We start from the raw sequence: 19063 nt of genomic DNA on the forward strand, positions 1-19063 counted from the left end.
TATTGAAAAATAAATTAGCTGCACAATTATCTCTCCTTTTACCTTAATAAGTAGTAGTGCACTCTATTCTACCTGGTAGCCTAACTATCCTGTATGAGCTACTTTGGAGTAGCTCTTGACCCAATCCCATTTCTACCCCTTACCCCTTCCCCTTACCCCTTCCCCTTACCCCTTCCCCTTACCCCTTCCCCTTACCCCTTCAAAACAAGGGGGAGGGGTAAGGGGAAGGGGTAGAAATGGTATTGGGCCTTAGTCTCTTGGTTTCAGCTCTGCTCATGGTCAAGAGTCTGACTTAGTAAGGGCAGAGCTTCTATATTACAGGCTGGATGTTCAGTCTGTATGGTCAAGCAGTTATCGCCGAATGGTGATTGTCCAATCACAAGCACTACCCTCACATTTGCATAAAGTTGACCGAAGTTCAATGTTCGTCCCTTCACCACGTCGCGAGCCTTCACACAATCCCTTGCCCCTCACGATAATGCGTCCAATACAATTGGACACGTGGGAGGGAGGTGTTTGAAGGCGTCACAAAACGCAGGGCTACGTGTTTACTGGGGTCGGCGCATGAAGCGGATCACACCCCGCTAGCTACTAAGGGCCGCACCGAGCAGAGTCGGACCATTGGATTCTGTGTTTTTATGTATTGGGTCCCAATGGTTGACGCTGCTACGCGTGCCGAGGTACCAAGTCTGATAGGTTCACACTCAAAGCCTACAGGGCGTTAAACACAAAAGTTGGCAGAGCGGCGCAGACAACCTGAAAAAAAAAACGAGGCCTACAGTTTTTATTTTTTCGTCGTTCTTTTTAACCACATGCTGCCAGACGTGACATGGAGTAAATTAGTTTGTAGCTGGGTAAATGTCAGTTCAGTGAGTAGTCACCCTTAAATTTAAAGTCTATAAAACCATACAGTTATTATTATCACAGAAACTACGGAGCCTTGAATATTATTTTTATTGATAATTAATGTTTTTCTAAACAAAATATAGCCTATCACTAAAAATGTAATAGGCTACATCAGCCTGCATATTTCCCTCCCCTAAAAATAATGGACTAAGAAGCGTTTATTTCATAATGAAAGTACCACCAGCGATTATCCGACCAATGAGTATTTGGTCGAACAAATGCATATCGACAACCAACCAACCAACCAACCAGAACTTAATAGCCCTAATACACACCCACACACACATATGCAAACACACACACATACACACACACACACATGCGCGTATACCCACAGGGAATCAATGTGGTGCTGTAATGATTAGAACATGTGACTTCACGGCTCGATCTGTCAAAAACAATTGTTGGTGAGCAGGAATGGGAATTCGATCTGCGTAACTAACCCAGTGTTTATTTCATTGTATTTTCTCTCGCCTCCTTTACGACATTCATCTGTAGTCTTGGCTCGATGCATTGAGTTTCAGATTATGTGTATCAGCTCTCTATAGTCTGCTGTAATTATTCAAATCAAACTATGTGACCTGGTTTCTTGGATGGAACGCCCTCTTGTGTTTCCGCGACTATTAAGAAAACTCATAAGTTTAAATGAATTGGTTTCGTGTTCCAGCACCGGAGAACGAAATATGAATCGAGGAGCGCCCTGAACGAGAACACGATTTGCAAATAGCAATGTAGCGTGAAGCATGTGTAGGGTGGGGGACGACGACACACCTGAGAGTGTGAAGCTCTCATGTTTAGTAATGGCACTCCTCGACACTGCACCGGTGTTTTAATGGCGGCGAAGCAGCGAGGGGATTGGCCCATGTCAACACACAGGGGAAGTTCTTTTTCTAATTTTGACGATGTAAAGAATGCATTCGGCGAGTCTCACAGGTCGATGGAGTGAATAATTATGCATGAACCCGTGACACAGTGAAAATGAGTTTGGAGCCCAGGCAGTGTTGCCCGTGGCAGTGTCTTTGTTATTGATATATTCTCATTTAGGATGAAAGCATACGGAACGGCGGCCAGGGCAGGCATGGGGGGGCTACCTCTGGCGAGACGGTGGCGCCGTGCCTGTGGGTGTTAACACTCTGCAGGTTCCCTGGTGGTGCAGTCCTCGAGTGTTGATTTGGTCGGGGTAACAGGGACATATTGCATGCAGTTCAAATCACTCTAGGCAAATAATGACGGCGCCTTTTCATTTTTTATTTTTTCCTGGTATTTCCAGGGAGCTTCCAGAATAGTTTTGAGGGCGTTGTGGTTGGCTTTCTGCAGTGGGGGGGGGGGTTGCTTGACCTTGTTCGGCTTTGGGGTGTGGAGAAGCTGATGCAAGGTCTGTGCTGGGTTTTGGCAGCTGAGGGTTCGTTTCAAAGCTGATTTCACCACTTATTATACGGATGATGAATGCTTACTGATTGGCTGAGCACAGCGCTAAGCGGGTCTATTCTCCTCAGGTTACACTCACACCTGTCCATGTTTCAGTGCTTGGAGAGCTGTCATATTCAGCACCTCGTTCATTGTGTGTCTTGTGGGGGCTGTGCGCAAGATATTAAGGGTGGTGATCGCATTATCATTTGATGGGTATATTTAAAATGCACGCTTCTTACAATTCTAGTAGTCAGCGAGTCATGCTAATTACAGTGCCTCAGCCATCTCCTATTGTGTTTTTGTCACCAAATGTAGCTTATTGCAGGCCTACGCTGTGTCACCACCGATTGCACACTTCCTCCTCTCTGCTTCTACCACATGTTGTTCACTGCCGCCCCTGCCCCCCATCCCCTCCCCCCCATCCCACCATCCTCTGTATCACCTCACTCACAGTGCTAGTTCAAAAAGCTAAATGCCGCACACACTTTGGAAGCTTAACTGTGCTTGACTCTGAAGTTAGTAAATGATGTGCCATCCACTCGGTATGCAAATTTATGAGTCTGTGTATGTGTATGTTTATGTGTATGTGTTAGAGTATGTTTGAGTTTATCTGTAGTGTTAGTGTCTATGTGTGCAAATATGGTGTATGTACATTAATGCATGTGCATAATTTTGCATATAAATGAGTGAAAACAGATTGACAGCTCAGGCCTTTTCACACGAACAGACACTAGATGAGGTGTAATTGGAATGCATTTACAATAAGCTCTGTGGAAAGTACCCTTCCAGTGTCATAGTATCTACATTCAAATCTTCCCCACTAACTCTCAGATGTCAGCTATCACCACACAGACTGTCACAGCATGCAATTAGCAAGGGTATTATTCCCGGTCCAAACATTAAGCAGACACAGTCACGTAGCCTCAGAGAATCGGCATTGGTGCACGCATTGGAGCCTATCCACGACGTGTCCCCATTTACTGGACCAGTAAAGAGTTGTTTGGTTTTTATGTTTGAGATTCACTCTACTTACAGGATGCCCGTTCAGAGATTATTCTGTGTTGGATAGTGTGGACCTGGAGGGTCCCATGATGACCAGAAACTTAATAATTAAACAGATGGTGGTGAAGGAGACACCTGCTGCCATCACGGCGAAGGTTAGCAGATGTATCTGTGGCTAATAGAGACACCAGAATGTCTAAATATCCTGGGTGTAATGAGGGAAAGGCCTGGGGGACAAATGTAGCATTTAGAGCTCTCTGCATGATCATGCATCCCTATCACGCTGGAGCTAGATAAACGAAATCCAATTAGCCTCACGCAGTACGGAATTCATTTAGTAAAGCTTTTAGGAATATGTTATTTTCTCAGATTTGCTTTCATCTTGTATGGAAAAAGAGTTTGAGAAAGATAACCCAGATGCATTATAGGTAGAACAAGCTGTTTATCTTTTTGTTACACAAATGGCTCTACTTAAATGGGCCAAATGTATCTCCTCTCACATTGAGGTGTCTGAAGATGGATCCACAGTTCTGACTACAGTACGTTTGTGAACATCCGTGCCTCACATGACACAGATCTTGGCACACATTGTTATGCAAACATCTTTGCAGAACTGCCTGCATTTCTCCCCCAACGTTATGTTAACGTACTCACAAGGGGGTTTGAAACCCCAAATATCCATCAAACGACGGGCAAATAAGGAAAAGAGAATCGGGACCCTGCTCCATTGATTATATTTTTGAAAAGCAATCTATCCACGTGAAAATTATGTTTTGCAATATCATTTTCACATGGATATGTTGGTGTATCACGACCAAGTGTAAATACAGTGTTTCGATTTTTTTGGGGTGCAATCATTATATTTTTGTGTTTTGTGGACGTAACAAAACACTATGCTCCTTCCCCGCTCGCCCAATCGGTGATTACTTACTCCACAAAGAGGGAGGACTCATTGCAAAGCTTTGTTATCAACCGACAAAAGGCCCATTTACTGGATCTCCAAGGGTCTTTGCATACGTGCAGGATGCAGAAGTTTAATTTGGCCTTTAGAGGAGAGAAAATGGTTGTTTTTTTAAAAGGAACATAACAAGAATGCTTGGAAAAAGTGAACGCCTAATGAGAAAGTGGAAAGCCATCCTTGCCTTGCTTTTTTTTATCTCTGATTACAGAGCTACGCTAAATGTGTGTTTGCTAATGCAGAGATACACTCAACCGTAACTGATAAGTCCTATCCTTTTTAGGGACAAGCGAATAGGAACATTGTAATTCCCACATTTTAATGCTCTACCACATTGTTATGCCCAATCATATTCAGGTGAATTATCTCCACTATAACGGAGCAATCTTTCCTAACCATTAGGATTTTGACATTTCTCAGAGAGACTAACAAGGTCTATATATAGTAGACTTGTCAGAAATCATTAATAACCAAGCACAAAAACGTGTGACTGAGTGAAGTGAATTCAGGGTATTTAAGATTGGCTGCCCTCAAATGAGGGCAGCCATCAAAATGCATATATGGGGGTGTTAAGGGACTTCAACTTTATATGGTAGGCACCTTTGCTTAGAGGTATTTATGAGGGAAGTGAGGGAAAATATATCAAAATGCGTAAGGTATGCACAACCTTCAAGTCACAACTCAAAACTCACTTGTTCAAACTCGCACACAACATCTAACTGATCACTGTTTTGATTGTTTTTTTTATTTTTTTTATTTATTTCTTATTGCTTGTGTTTATTTATTTATTTATTTATTTTTTCCACAATGTCTTGCTTTTTAAAAAATGTATGATGACTATATGCTCTGTAAGGTGACCTTGGGTGTCTTGAAAGGCGCCTCTAAATTAAATGTATTATTATTATTATTATTTATTATTATAAGGTATGCATAAGGTCAGTTTACTTAATCTTAACTGGATGCATGGGCAGAGACAGAAACTCTCTGAATCAGAGAATCCATCACACATTGTACGTTTTCATGCTCAATTTTCCTTGGTGGAAACAAATGATAGCCTACTTCCTGCTAATTAAAAATTAAGAGCTGAAGATGTACAAACTCAACCTAATGTACTGAAAATAATCACATCACACGTCCACTATTGGGCCAACGGAACACTGATCAGGTCTATGCCTCCTTAGAGTTTAAAGAAAAGACAACATTATTACACTCATATCAGAGCAGAACAGAAGAAGTGCCTGAATTATCAGAAGATGGACCTATTGTCTGGAAATGGGCTTGTGTTTTACGGGATGGGGATTTCGAAACGATGAGATTTGCTTGGGTTTTCGAGCGAGCAGATTGGCTGGGGTTCGGCCCAGTGGGTTATCTGTTGTTGTCTTTAGGTTAATTATCTGCATTGGTTGAAATGACATTGGCAATTATCCCTCCCCTCTGTTCCATGTGAGTACATAGACTGAAGGTGATGGACAGGCTAATTGGATGAGTGGAATGGATGGCAGACAACAACCAGGTGGGTCAGACATGAGGGCCGCAAGTGGAGTCTGACTTTATTTTTCCTCTGTGATAATTACAGTGACAATGTACCAACTGTGGTGAGGTCAGTCTTCGCTAACGCCGTGACCCAAATTAAGCTGTCTCTGACGTCTTTGTACCAGTCTACCATGATGTGACGATGGCTTCTGATTCCGGAATGACAGAATTATGTTTCAATAAGTGATGATCAGGTTGCTTGAATCGAGTTTTACAATGTCATACACATTCATCACGGTTCTTGTGCTCTCCACCAAAGAGACAGCCATTCTCCAGTGCACCGTTATTTGACATTGCGGTCCAGAACTCTGAATTGGAAACATGGCAGATTTATTGGTGCATCATTCGCCAATTTTAGTGCTGAAGTTGTATTCTTCTCATCTACCTCTCGATTGGAACCGGGAGGCAATTGTTTGATTGCATCCATGCTACACATCACACCATTCATTCAAAATTGATTTAACTGTTTTTTTTGACAGCAACTGCAGTGGCATTTAAAGGGAGGATGAGTAAGGTATAAACCAGAGTTAGAGTGCACCTCCTCTCTGCTTTGTTTACTAGCTGCAAGCTACACTCATGCTGCATGGAAAAACCTTCAAAAAATCTGCAGACAGATTCTTATTCCCCCATGTCCTTCTTTGAAGACATGAGGGTAACGAACTGTCCTGAGGTACAAATAAACCATCCAGAAGATGATTTTCAAAAGAGTTTTTAGGAAAGTATGACACAAAAAATAACCCTTATCAGTTTCTTTATTACTTCATGCATAATAGAAATGTGCAAATTAATCACCGAAATTGCTGCAATTTGATAAAGATAACTCACCAGCTCTAAGATTGAATCTAATTTCTGACATCGTCCTCTCTGTCTTTTCTTCTCTTGCAGGAGTCTTTTGGACAGAGACACATTCTCCAAATCAGACCCACGTAAGTCAACAACATGAAATCCATATTCAACACAGACATAGTTGAATAGAAAAGTTGGTGAGCAATCAGCAGTAAAGTGACGGAAAGGCATCTCACCTCTCATTACATCTCGGCAAGTGAGCGGGTTCAGTGAGAATGCGACGCATTAACAACCCTTTCATTTCACACGCATCCTCAGATTCTCTTTCAGCGAGCTTAACTGAGATTCAGTTCACCGCCACTGTTTCAAAGTGTTCTTTCAATAACCGCATTACATTTGCACAATGATGTGACAGGGCCCTGCTTACGAGAGCCACCGAAAGTACCTTAATGCATACAGGATATAGAAAGTCACCCTTTGAATACAAATAGTCTTCTTTCGGTTAGACTCCAAGCCACCATCTTGCGGGCCCCCAGGGCCCGCCATTACCCGCCTCCCCGTTAAGCCATTACCGTACACGTGTCGTGGCAGCGGGCGAACACAGGAATCACTCCGCAGAACGGGCTTGGGAGTCAACACCTTTTTTATTTTTTCTTACCTTCATTTTGGAAGTAAATAGCAACCAGGGGCTAAATACCTCCCTGGAACTGATTTGTATTCTTGCGGAGGCATGGAGGCCCGCACAGGACGTGTGACAGGTCTTGTTGCCCTTGTACGCACCCTTTCCCCGACTCCATCCCCCCCGACTTTACGAGTCACGGCCGCCGTAGGACCCGGGCGGACCCCCCTGTTAACAATCTGTTGTGTTTTAATTGCGTTGCGCTGCGTGACTTCCACCATAACCGGCTGTTCCTTGTTAACCCGTGGAGATCACGCCTAGGGCTTGACATGCACCGGGATCACATCCTCTTCCACACTGCGTCAGGGTGTCAACGCAACAAGGTGTATTGTGGGGGATTTTGATGATGAGCGGTAAACGAATACAAAGCAAACAAAGCAAAAGTTGAGTTTTTACACGGTAACCGTGCATTCATATTTTACAGCTTGTAACGTGTTAATCATCTATGAAATATGAATACAGCTGGAAAACGGTGGTTGGTGGTCTGTGTTCTGCACTGTATAGCGTGTTCTAGGAAAGGGCTATGTTTATCGTTTAATTATTTCCATCTCTCTTTCTATCCCTCTTTATCTCTCTGACTCTCACTCTCTCTGTCGCTGGCTCAATCTCTGTGTCTCTCTCAGTGGTCGTACTGTACACCCAGGGAGTGGAGTGCAAACAGTGGAGAGAGGTAAGTCATGAAAGCCTTTTTTCTCTGCTGGCTCCAGTCTAGCTAGTCTCTCTCTTCTCCCCTCACCTGACCTAGAATCTGCCAGCACAGCCCCCCCCCCCCAGCGCCCTGCATTCCCCCAACACTGGCCAATCACTCAGCATTGATCAACCCTATAAATATTCATGCATTGCTGGGCCTGGCCGCCACTTATTCCACCGCGTTAAACCGTCTGGGTGAGCCTTTGACGTTTGCCACAACCCGAAATAACCTAAACTTCTAGGGCATGGAGTGCTTGATGATTCACACTTAAGATTATTTTTGGTAATCTCCAAACCCCCGCAACCATCTACTGGATGAGGAGGACGATCCAAGGTGATGGTTCGCCCTGGTGCTGCGGCCAGGCCCCGGTGGGCTGTTTAACATGCAGAGGAAACATGCGCCCAGTGACCTTTGTGCCTCGGCTTGACAGCAGGGAGGCTCTCGCTCAAACAAACACACCTATGGCATAGTAATGACACCGCTGCCCCTCATTATCGGGGGGAGCTTGGTGTCAACCGAAACGCGCCCTGTACAGGAGCAAAATGACAACGGGTGGCAAAACGGACAACCCACAGTTTATTTTTGTATGTGCAGAAATGTGTTTGGCAAACCTACATCCAGCCGTCCAAAAAAAATAACAATCCGTCGCCTCATTCAACTCCTCTCACCTTCCTCCAGCTGTTTCTGGAGAAGATAAGACAGGTGATCAGTGCTTGGAAGCACCTGTCATGAATTCAGCTGTCTACTAATAGGGCCACTCCCCTTTCCTGTCTCCCCCGGTACAGACAGAGCTCCCACAAACCACACCACCTCACGGCTGCTTGATCTCATTCTAGGGGGTCGACCAACACATGCTAGCAGAGTGCGAGCTCAAGCAGTGTCCCAGACGGCTACCTCACAGGCTGTGAAGGAGGCTGTCTCTGGGGGTCTCTAACCCTAGCAGGGACACGACACTGTGAATGAGGAGAGAAAGGCACGGTGGTGGGGGTGGCTCAATGTGCGGACTGAGCTCTTTGTTGCTTGCCTCTGACACACGTTGTGGGTTTGGATCCTGTCCCCCGACAGAGGAGATATGGCTGGTCTTAACCCGGCTCAATGTCACCACCGACTGTTATCCAACTATCCTCCACCACTACTGTATGTGCGAGTGTGTGCGTGTGTGAGTGTGAGTACGTGCGTGTATGTGTATGTGTGTTGATGACTTTGTTTGTGTCTGTGTATGTGTGTGTGTATGTGTGTATGTGTATGCGTGTCTGTGCGTGAGTGAGTGTGTATGTGTATGCGTGTGTATGTGTTAGTGTGTGTTAGTGTGTGTGTGCGTGTGTGTGTGTGTGTGTGTGTGTGTGTGTGTGTGTGTGTGTGTGTGTGTGTGTGTGTGTGTGTGTGTGTGTGTGTGTGTGTGTGTGTGTGTTAGTGTGTGTGTGTGTCTGTGTCTGGGGGGTTCCTATCCACTACCAGTCATTCACCCTCCTGCATGAGAACTGTGTTATTTTTCCTTCTTGGTTATTTTTAACACCCTCAGACAACACATACAAAATATTTGCCACCAAACCAAACAGAACACAATGCAAAGCATCCTCATGCCCTGAATGATAGGTTCAAAAGCCTTAGATCTGTCTATAATCTATAAATATTCTTGAATTTATGCCAGTCAATTCTGGATACTGGCATATTGTGATTGTGATATTGTGATGTATTGATGTTATGCTAGTTAGTTATCAACTGCATAATTGTCTGTACAGCAGCTTGTCTATATACATTTTGTCGCTAATCAGTATATCCAAACATTGCTCAATGTAAACAATCATTATTCAGAGATTCACACCCCTTATAAAGTCCACTTTATATTAGTTTGTTTTGGCAATAGAAACCACACCATCATTCCTAACCCCTGTTAACAGGCATGGCACCTGTACTACTAATTTAATATTTCTACCCACAAATGAGACCGCAATGTAGTATACTCGTTAATACTAATGGATGGCGAGGTCTTGTATACAGCGTATTCCCTGCAGAAAGCTTTGATCTGACAGCTCATCATGTTGCGCGGCTCCGCTGGCCTAGATATTCTGCTGTGCGTGTTATAAAGTAAGCAGAAGTACGTGGCAGGGGAGGGCGTGTGTGATTTCCTCGGGTGGCAATTCTTAGTCCCAGTGCTGACTCTTCTCCTTTCGCCACTCAAATGGGCCTCAGACGGCTCTGGATATGAGTTTGGCTCTCAGCCATCGGCGGGGCTCAAGACCCACAAATTCCCGGCTCTACTCCTCCTACCTGCCAAAGAAAAATGTGGAGTTAGCTTCCGAAAGAAGGACATCAGGATGAAGGGGGAAGCATAGCGTTCCACAACTTGGACTTAATTTAAGATTAGGCGCTATACACTCTTTATATCTCCATAAACCCCCCGTGCCCACGTTTTGCCATATATACCTGCGCGAATGGATTTTGAACACCTGCGCATTATCCTGTCTCTAGCCAATATTCAAGAATGTGTGAGGGATCTTCTGTGTGGGTTTATGTGTGTGTGTGTGTGTGTGTGTGTGTGTGTGTGTGTGCGTGTATGTGTGCCTCTTGCGTGGATCTGATGCCACCATAATCCCGCAGTTCCGCCTCCTCATTAAGCCTTAACTCCACTATTATTTATTCACTGTGTCAGTTTTCTGAACCACTTTCTACTTGGTATCATTTATTTATGCAGCTCAAAGTCAGTCCTCCCACCATGAATTATTCATAATCTGGACACATTGAGTGTGCGCTTGTGCGTACCTGTGTGTGTGTGTGTGTCTATTTGTATGCATGCATGTGTTTGTGTGTGTGTGTCTGATTGTGTGTGTGTTGGCATGTATCTGCATGTGTGTGTGTCTGATTGTTTGTGTGTCTGTGTCTGATTGTGTGTGCGTCTGATGGTGTCTTGTTTTTGTGTGTGTGTGTGTGTGTGTGTGGGCATGTACCTGTGCATGTGTGTGTGTGTGTGTGTGTGCATGTAAGTCAATGTGTGTCCGGGTTGGGGGGCGGGGTTCACTGTTTCCCTATTGATTTAGTCTCTCCGCACATCACATCTTCCCAAGGTCTCGGCCCGTGACAGCACCGGGCCCGTGCTCCCCCCCCCCCCCCCTGCACTCCTACCCCCCCCCCCCCCCCCCCCCCCTGCAGTCCTCCCCTCCTTCTTCCTCTCCTGCCGCCACACCACACGCAGGGCGGTTTGTCATCTGCTAGTGTAGCATGCAGCGCGTGCTCCCGCGGGGCCTGACAGGGTGCGTACTTAATGCGATAAAAGCAACTCAGGGTTGTGGACTGTAGCGGAGTATCCCCCCCCCCCTGTCGAGCGGCTACGTTAAGGCCCCCCCATTCGGCTGATCGCCGTTAAAGGAGTGTTTCAGTGTCGCCGTAAATGGACGACTGAGTTATTAATGAATCCTGGGTAATTGGAGTACATATAGTGGTGCGGCTGCAGCTTGTACCATTGCTTATACAATAAGGAGGAGGCTTGGGGGTTGCAGAGGGGGGCTGGCATGGGTGTGATCATTAAGTGTTGCTCCAGTTGTGTCACCTCACGGGGTCGTCGGCGGGGGAGGGGAAGCTTGAGGATGAGGTAACGATGCAGTGGCACAGGGTGTGATGTCGCACCTCCTGACGCTCTCTCTCTCTCTCTCTCGACTTATTTCCAACTCTTATTTTACATCTTTCCAAACCTCTCTCTGGCTCTCTGCTGTCTCTTGCATCCCTTTCCCTTTATCTCGCTCTCTATTCCTCACTCTTCATCTCTCTCTCTCCCTCACTCTTCATCTCTCTCTCTTCCTCACTCTTCATCTCTCTCTCTCGCCCTCACTCTTCATCTCTCTCTCTCTCCTTCACTCTTCATCTCTCTCGCTCTCTCTTCGTGTCTCTCTCTCTCCCTCGGTTCGGATCCAGTTCGGGAGGACGGAGGTGATAGACAACACGCTAAACCCGGACTTTGTCAGAAAGTACATCCTGGACTACTTCTTTGAGGAGAAGCAGAACCTGCGCTTTGACGTGTGAGTGAATCTTTTTGAAACCGGTCCTCTGAGGATGCACCGAGTCGGTGTGTGTGTGTTTCTCACGCGAGCAACTCCCACCACCACAACCTACACCAACCCTCCACTCAACTCTCTCCCCCTTATCCCAAAGGCCTAGCATCACTATTTCTCTCTCTCTTTTGCCTTTTTCTGTGTCTCTCTCCACTCTTTTTCAGTTCTGCACAAATTCACTCCCTTGCTACTAACTCAGCTCTCAGTCTCTTGCTTTCTCTCTCTCTCTCGCTCCCTCTCTCTCTCTCTCTCTCTCTCTCTCTCTCTCTCTCTCTCTCTCTCTCTCTCTCTCTCTCTCTCTCTCTCTCTCTCTCTCTCTCTCTCTCTCTCTCTCTCTCTCTCTCTCTCTCTCCCTCTCTCTCTCCCTCCCTCTCTCTCTCTCTCTCTCTCTCCCTCTCTCTCTCTCTCTCTCTCTCTCTCTCTCTCTCTCTCTCTCCCTCTCTATCTCTCTATCTCTCTCTCTCTCTCTCTCTCTCTCTCTCTCTCTCTCTCTCTCCCTCTCTATCTCTCTATCTCTCTCTCTCTCTCTCTCTCTCTCCCTCTCTCTCTCTCTCTCTCTCTCTCTCTCCCTCTCTATCTCTCTATCTCTCTCTCTATCTCTGAACGCCAAGCACTTATTCATCCCCTCAGTACCTTGATTTTCAAGTGTAGGGGAAAGATAGCCAATATCTCACACAAAGTTTTACCTCTATCTCTCTGCTGTCGGTAAGCCAAGCAAGCGTCTAATGATACGTCCAGTGAGGATGAGGCCCATGTCCGCTCTCTCCCTCCCCCACCCACCCCCCTCTCCATGGCCAGAGATCAGTCGCCAGATCGGCACAGAGGGACTTCCTATTGAGCGCCCTGAGAATGAATAGGCAATCTTTTTCTTCAGTCTGCTCTTTCCCTCCCCTCGTCTCGCATCCTGAATAGATGAGCTCCACAGTGTCCCCCTACCCCTGGGTGTATATACACTCAGATCTTGTTGAGTGGGACTCTGGGGATGTTTTTTAAGAATCTTCATTAATTCTTGTTCCTGAGTGATGCCACTGTGTGGCTCCGGCAGCAGCGGTGGCGGTAACTTCCCTCACAATTAGTTTTCGTCCTCATTTACATGTCCCTTTGATCACCGAGCTGGGAGGAGGGACACCCTGAGTGTTCATTACCGCTATGCTAACTTTGAATGGCAGACGCTCTGACGCTACACTCTCTTTAATTAATCTCAAAACACACAATACACCTAATACAGAATAATAGTCTTGCTAAATGAGCAATTCATTGCGTTACTTTTCTGTTCAGCTGCCCTGTTTAATGACCCAGGTGTCCCCGATTCGAGCATGGGGATTGAGAACAGTTCAGTGCCATTTGTTTGCAGTCTGGTGGATACTTGTTAGCGGCCTCTCGTGTGGTTTACCTCTGCCCTGTGCTCTGTGCTCTACCTGTTCTGCCTTCTTCTTTGTGATCTCAGGTACGATATTGATTCCAAAAGCCCAGATCTGGCAAAGCATGTAAGTAGAGGATAACTTCTGTTTGAGATATACTATATATGTCAATGTATATGCAGTATACATGCACGGTACATATATATGATATGCTTATATATATATCCAAAACATATATATATATAAATGATTGACTGGCATGGGCCTATGGATGAACTGTTTGTGCATGACTTCTGTGCTTTTGTTGTTTTATGCAAACCAAAATTTGTCACGTCCAAATGTTCAAATATATATTTTGAATAAGAGTGTTAACGAAAGAATCATCTGCCAAAACGTCTATTCTACCTATGCACTCGTTCACCTTCCGTGTGTGACTAATTCTCCACCTGAATAGCAGGTTTATGCATTCCCTGTGACCTCATTTTTAATAAGAAATGAAGCCACCTTATCACAATCTTATCAAAGCTTTTCAAAAAACCTTTTCTGAACGCTGATGGCAATAATGCCGTTATTTAAAATTACCATTTCCCCAGCGTACATTTAGACAGCTTATCCAATGGGAAATATATGACAATAAGATATTCTGACACTGTGACAAGTCACTGCATGAAGCCAGTGTGTGGGCATCGCTAGTCCAATGTAGTCAGGTAATACTGACGTTGGATGTGTCTTTGACAGCAAAAGCTTTGATAACCAACCAACCAACCCTCCTCCTCATACTCCTGAAACACAGATGCACGCCAAGAATATATTTGATACCCTTGGTTTGCATACCAGCATAAAACTCATCATTATCTCACTTTTCATACCGTGGGGCAAACATTACTCTTTAATCACCTTGGTGTTTCAAACCTCCACACACTCGGGACTCCCTCCATTGCAGTTCCATATGGATCCCAATCTCTCTCTCAGTCTCTTTTTCTCTCTCTCCCTCTCTTTCTCTCTCGTCATTTTCTTTCTTCCTGGCTTTATGACTCCCAATCCTCTCATACCACCATTCCCGTTTGATGGCTCTCTTTCTCTCTTTCTCTCCCTCACTCTCTCATTTTCTCACTCTTGCACTTGTTTTTTGATGACGGCCGGTATTTGAGTCTTGTGCCTTCTGTTCCACTTGTTGTGTCGATGCTGCTGCCTGGTGTCTTTCTCTTACTTCCCGACCTCCTCCTCCTCCTCTTCCTCCTCCTTTCTACCTCCTCCTCTTCCTCCTCCTCTACCTCGGAAGTCGGCCGACCTTAACGTACGTGTCTGCTCAGAAGTCTTCTTCTTTTATTTTATTTTTACTTTGGTACAAATGCATACAGACAATGCTTTAAACTCCTCATCGACTTGCTGTCCTTGTTGCTCTCCTGCAATCTTCGCCTGATCCTCTTTCCCTAATTCCCCATCCCACCTTCGCACCCTTGGTTCCCTCGGGCCGTCCAAAACGACAGGACTTCCTGGGACAGGTGTACTGTACGCTGGGCGAGATCGTGGGCTCCCCTGCCAGTCGCCTGGACAAGCCCCTGGGGTAAGTTGGACTTCTTCTGGTTTCCGTTTCTAATTTGCTCCATGAGAACTTCCTGAGAAGTTTAGTATAGCTCAATGAAATACAGTCAGTACCCTGGGAGAGGAGTGTTAGCTCTGAGGTCAAACAATCATGGCTGAACTTGCTCCCAAAACATGGGGTAAACCAATGAGGTTTTATTGTGTGATGGGGGAGAAACTAAAACAACACTTGGACAATGTCCTCCAAATTCTTTCCTTTATGAGACTCTCTGGAACATTACATGTTTTGAGCACTTTCACTATATATTATATTTGTTTGGGATGTAAGCCTGTGATAAACAGCCATCTCTGCGCTGCATTGGCTCTGTGAGATTAGGCTTGTGTGTGGTGGTACAGAGGGGGTAATTGAACATGACTGGGGGCTTCCTCAATGCAATTTCTTTCATTAGAGAGGCAATCTACCATGGGAAGTTGATAGAACTCAGCCGCGCCATAGCACCATACTAAGCCCTGCAGCCAGCCCAGAGTAATGTGCTACTTTCTGAGATTTGTATGTTTACAGTAGCTTATGTAGCTTATGAGTCTCAACAGAAGGAGTAAAAGAAGGACAACTGATGGATTGTGTGTGTGTGTGTGTGTTGGATGTGTGAGTGGGTGAGTGAGTATGTGTGTTTGTGTGTGGGTGTGTGTGTTTGGGTGTGTGTGTTTGTGTGTATGTATGTGTGTGTGTGTGTGTGTGTGTATGTGTGTGTGTGTGTGTTTGTGTGTGTGCATGCATGTGTTTGTGTGTAAGTGAGTGAGTGTGTGTGTGTGCGTGTGTGTGTGTGTGTGTGTGTGTGTGTGTGTGTGTGTGTGTGTGTGTGTGTGTGTGTGATCGACCGATCATGTGATCGTTTGTGTCCATTCGTCTCTTTATCTGCACACAGTACTATTTACTTTAAGTAATCCAGGAAATGCCTTGGCTTCTTGCTCAAGGATGCATGCAGTTAGGTTGTGGACATTGGACCTAGATTCCTTTCGGTTGTGAGTCAATCACCCTAGTCAACAATGTCCTATCCAACCACAGTGCTGTTGGTTTTTCATTACCTAACATAGCACACAGAGAGATAGCAGTCTTTCGTGTGTGTTTGTGGGTGTGTGACGTGGAAGTGGATGCTTGGATAGTTGTGTGCATGCGTGTGTTTTGTGTATATTTTAAGAGAGTTAGCATGGAGACATGCATAACACAACTGTGGAACTTTGAAGCTGTCTGGCAACTCGGGCAACTCTGTTTTCACTGCAGTACAGCTGAACAGAAGTGTTTTTCTGGCACTGCGTCTGTATGCCCTGCCAGAGAGACTCGGGGACGGGGGATTGTATAGCCGGGCGCCCTTCAGTGTTGAATAGGAGGATGCAGAGGACGAGAGGCTAAAGACGAAAGGCTGCCGACTCTCTGAAGTCAATCCATGGCAGGAGAAAGCTTAAGAGCCTAAAAGGGTGTTATCCACGCACCACAAGAAGGTGACCCTCGCCTTAAATGACCACACCACAGTCCTTTTAGCTTTTGGTCGGTATCAGAGATTCTTTGAGAAAAGGCTGTGTGCGTGGCTGTATGGCTGAGACGAATATGAGTACCGTCGTGTCTGGGCTAGCATTCGTTCCTAAAACGTCCAATAGAACGTGTGGAAGAGCGGAGTGGAAGACATTATACCCCAATGCGTTCCCTCAATCTGTTGTTGTAGTTGGAGTAGTTTAGTAAATTAGCAAATATCAACAGGACTCAATGTTTTGGCAAATGTGTATCTTCTTATTAAGGTGAACACTTAATAAGATAATATATGGTGACAACACTAAAATCCACACCCTTTATTAGGGTATGCTCAGAGTCTTCATCCAAGAGGGATTCTCCAATAATGGCAAAGCCAAAATCACACCACTGTGAGTCATTAAAAGCTAGCTATCTAGTTTTAGTATTCAACTGCTTACTGAATGGCTCTTAAGATGGAAATATATGATGCTGAAACAAATGAGATATTTTCTATACATGTTCCCTGCACTAGCTTGAAATCGCCAGAACAATGCACAAATGCATCTTAGTTTGGGACGTCTCAGCGAATTTCAATTTCCAAGCAGCTTATCAACACAGGCAGACCAAATGGCCCCTGGCCACCAACAGATCTGCCAGTCAGAGCAACAGACCTGTGACACATCAGTGGCCGCAATATTTGTTGTTTAAGAGAATGCCTGGACAGCACTGCCATAGGGCGCTCCTCTGCGCAGTCATCGTAGTTATCCCGCCCCTGATTAGATAATCGGTTGTGATTGGCCCGGCCCAGGTCAGGTTTGCTGGAAATCTGGCTGAACGGGCGGGCGGCTGGATATGAGATGCATATGCATGAGCTCATAGATGTGTCTGGCTGAATAGCTGTAGGAAATATTTACACCCAGAAAATTGGTGCTTTACAGATGAATACACGAACAACACAAATATAAACCCCTGTTGTATTAAACTGTAGTGCAGCAGTTTCAACGGGTCCAAAGGAACCTTTTTTTCATTGTGTGGCCTTTTTTTAATATGCAGTACAAAACAGCATAAAATACTATGATAAAATGAAATGATCCTGTTTTTATGAACAACTATGAAATATGAACGACTTTTACAACACATCTCATTAAGTAGAAAAACCAATAAAGTACAAAATGCTGCAGAGTTATGGCTGTCAATTAGTCTCTCCATCGCCCTTCATGGATAATGGAGTTTACCCTCCCCCGCCCGCTCCCTTGTTTTTTATCTCATCGTTGATTGATCTGCAGTTGTCTAACCGCTATGGGCTTCACATCCTTCTCTATGCCCATGACAACCTGCCATTACAGCATATCCCTCTGAACTTGGGAGACGTAGGCACCGATCCACCATGGAAACGTGTTAGCCATGGCCAAATGAGTCCCAAGCCAAGCTTTAGCCTGCGTCCACTGACCTGTTTAAGAAGCGAAAACAGAGCCTCTCTTTATGGCATGTCCCCCATTCATCCTCTCTCGTATTTTGATTAGGTATGCTCTCCCCACTTGATCTGCTTTTCTTCCTGTGTTCCCTAAGCGTCTTCTTTCAAATATTGATGTGCTCCTAATGTGCACTTATGTCCTCCCACACATAACGCATGTACACACGAGCACACACAGTCACACACACACACACACACACACACACACACACACACACACACACACACACACACACACACACACACACACACACACACACACACACACACACACACACACACACACACTCACATTGCACACACACACACACACCCAAACACGCGAACGCGTTTATATACTATAATTGCCATTCCCACTGATGAACAGGAGATGGTTTGTTTTGCGTAATAGAGATAAATGTCAGGGCTTGAATTTCTTGTGGTTGATAAAGTGAGAACAATAAACAAATTGCAAAGGGATAGGCTGTACATCTAGCATGCGTTTCAGAACATAATTAGACATATATGTCCCCGACATTTCTACCTGAGGAAGCAGCGAGACGTATGTGCAACATTACATGCATGTGGAAGACATATGTACATTAGAGAGGGAATGCTAATTGCACTCAACTGATGTGTTTATGGCCTGAGGGGTAGAGGCGGGAGGGGTGGGTGGTGAAAAAAGAAGAGTGTGTAGGTAGAATGAGAACCGGGTTCATTACGCTGATGGCAGTAACCTTTCCCATGGACGTAAGGAGGATATTACAGCACACATCGGAGAACAGCAGAGCAACATTACCATGTCAAAGCCATTACCCATTATGTGTCCTACATCTCGGTGAGTGCCACCACCGCCGGGGTGGCACTGCTGCTACAACCGCCACCGGCCAATGGGAATAGGGTCCATAAAAATACAGGACATGTCGATGTAACATGAATGATATGGCTGGCTGATGTACATGGACTATACATTGCATTCGTGCTGGTTTGAAGTGGAAGCATTTCACTGCATTGCAGAAGAACATACTGTAGAAACAGCATTCAAAAGAGTAGGTTGGTTTCACTCTATGTATAGTGGCGGAATAAGGCGTTCACTTGATTGAAGTGCAATCAGATATTCTTCAGTGGAGTTCAATCTATTTCTCGCACTCTTGATGACTTCCGCTCTGCAACTCTCACGGCATGT

The 19063-nt window shown here is 45.2% G+C and overlaps 1 protein-coding gene across 2 annotated transcripts in view; it reads left to right on the forward strand.

Moving 5' to 3' along the window:
- The window catches only part of cpne5a (copine Va), a 64850-nt gene that overhangs the window by 3732 nt on the left and 42055 nt on the right, over positions 1 to 19063 (forward strand). Inside the window, exons 2-7 of one of the 2 annotated variants that reach the window (XM_030364207.1) lie at positions 6695 to 6735; positions 7898 to 7944; positions 11875 to 11978; positions 13459 to 13498; positions 14655 to 14669; positions 14863 to 14939. In XM_030364207.1, coding sequence (XP_030220067.1) covers positions 6695 to 6735; positions 7898 to 7944; positions 11875 to 11978; positions 13459 to 13498; positions 14655 to 14669; positions 14863 to 14939 — 324 coding nt within the window. The remainder of the gene's footprint in view (positions 1 to 6694; positions 6736 to 7897; positions 7945 to 11874; positions 11979 to 13458; positions 13499 to 14654; positions 14670 to 14862; positions 14940 to 19063) is intronic. The other variant, XM_030364218.1, reaches the window with a different exon arrangement.

This window comes from Gadus morhua, chromosome 1, assembly GCF_902167405.1.
Source record: "Gadus morhua chromosome 1, gadMor3.0, whole genome shotgun sequence".
Lineage (NCBI taxonomy): Eukaryota > Metazoa > Chordata > Actinopteri > Gadiformes > Gadidae > Gadus > Gadus morhua.